The following is a 1,310-nucleotide window of genomic DNA, read 5'->3' on the forward strand; positions in this document are numbered from 1 at the left end:
ACCTTTTCTTTCTTCTGGGCAGGTCTGCAGTGGAAGTCTGGGCGTATGGCAGAGTCTCTAACCAACATGCCTCGTCACTCCCTGTACATCATCATCGGAGCTCTCTGCGTGGCCTTTGTGCTGATGCTGATCATCCTGATCGTGGGAATATGTCGCATCAGCCGCATCGAGTACCAGGGCTCTTCCAGGCCAGCCTATGAGGAATTTTACAACTGTAGGAGCATTGACAGTGAATTCAGTAGTGCAATTGCTTCTATCCGACATGCCAGGTTTGTGCTGGGGATGGTCATTTAACAGAAGACTGTTAGGATGTATAATTTCAGTTCATGCACAGTGCATCTAACTGCTGCTGGCAGAGAATGAATGAGCCACTCACTGTGAAAAGACAGGATCCTCAGCATTGCTCATAGTTCCTGTTTGATCCTTACTCTGTTCTTATCTGAAGTGTGATAATGCAGCAAAACTTGAAAACAGAGGGTTATTCAGAGTTTGTTTGGTGTGACTGGTGAAGTGGGACAGATGCAGAGCTCTTAGCCCAAACAAATCTTCTCTTTGGGATGTAAAGATTCTTTAACTGATACACACAAGTAATATGATTAGATAGCAAAGGCACATTGCTTTTTGTGACTAATTTAGCAGATTATTTAGTGAGACTCTCTTTACATCACTCATTTTGGTGCTCCTGTTTGCCTTTCTTATGTGCTTTTCTAGAGACAGTAATTTTTTTCACTAGTAATTTTAATGGGGGATTTGCAAGCCAGGGCACTGGGCATCAGAATCATACAAAAGTAGAACCAGAGGGATCTGAGAGCTCAAGTGTAAGCCATTGCACTCACATCATTAAGTATACCTAGCTCCCTGCCAACACTTGTGTTTAAAAACCTTCAAAGGAGTTGAATAGAGTTAGAAAAGGCTTTCCTAAAATCTGACCTGGATTTTCTTTGCTGTGAATTAAGTTGCTGTTTTCTTACTGCTCTTCAGGCTGTCAGGAAGAAGAATTTATTGCTGTTTGCTTTATATGAATGATGTACATCAGGTGTTGAGGCCCACCCTTCCTTTAAATAATAAAAACAAACAAAGCAAACCAACCTTTTTCTTCCCTAAACTTAACAAACCCATTCTTTCAGTATCTCCTCCTGGATCATAACACCTTCTTTAATTGTCTTCATGAGACACACTCCAGATTGTCTTTGTCTCTGGTGGTTTTTTTTTTTAAGGGAGGTCCCTAAAGCTGGAAGTAGTTCTCTGTCTGAAGCTTTACCTGTACCAAATAAACTGGGAAATCACCTCCTGCATCTTATTTGTGGCAT

The 1,310-nt window shown here is 41.5% G+C and overlaps 1 protein-coding gene across 1 annotated transcript in view; it reads left to right on the plus strand.

The window, feature by feature from the left end:
• Positions 1 to 1,310, plus strand: part of DNER (delta/notch-like EGF repeat containing) — a 74,270-nt gene that overhangs the window by 66,228 nt on the left and 6,732 nt on the right. Inside the window, exon 12 of the mRNA XM_009084441.1 lies at positions 23 to 269. Within this exon, the coding sequence (XP_009082689.1) occupies positions 23 to 269 (247 nt within the window). The remainder of the gene's footprint in view (positions 1 to 22; positions 270 to 1,310) is intronic.

Source organism: Acanthisitta chloris, unplaced genomic scaffold, assembly GCF_000695815.1.
Source record: "Acanthisitta chloris isolate BGI_N310 unplaced genomic scaffold, ASM69581v1 scaffold16391, whole genome shotgun sequence".
Taxonomy (NCBI): domain Eukaryota; kingdom Metazoa; phylum Chordata; class Aves; order Passeriformes; family Acanthisittidae; genus Acanthisitta; species Acanthisitta chloris.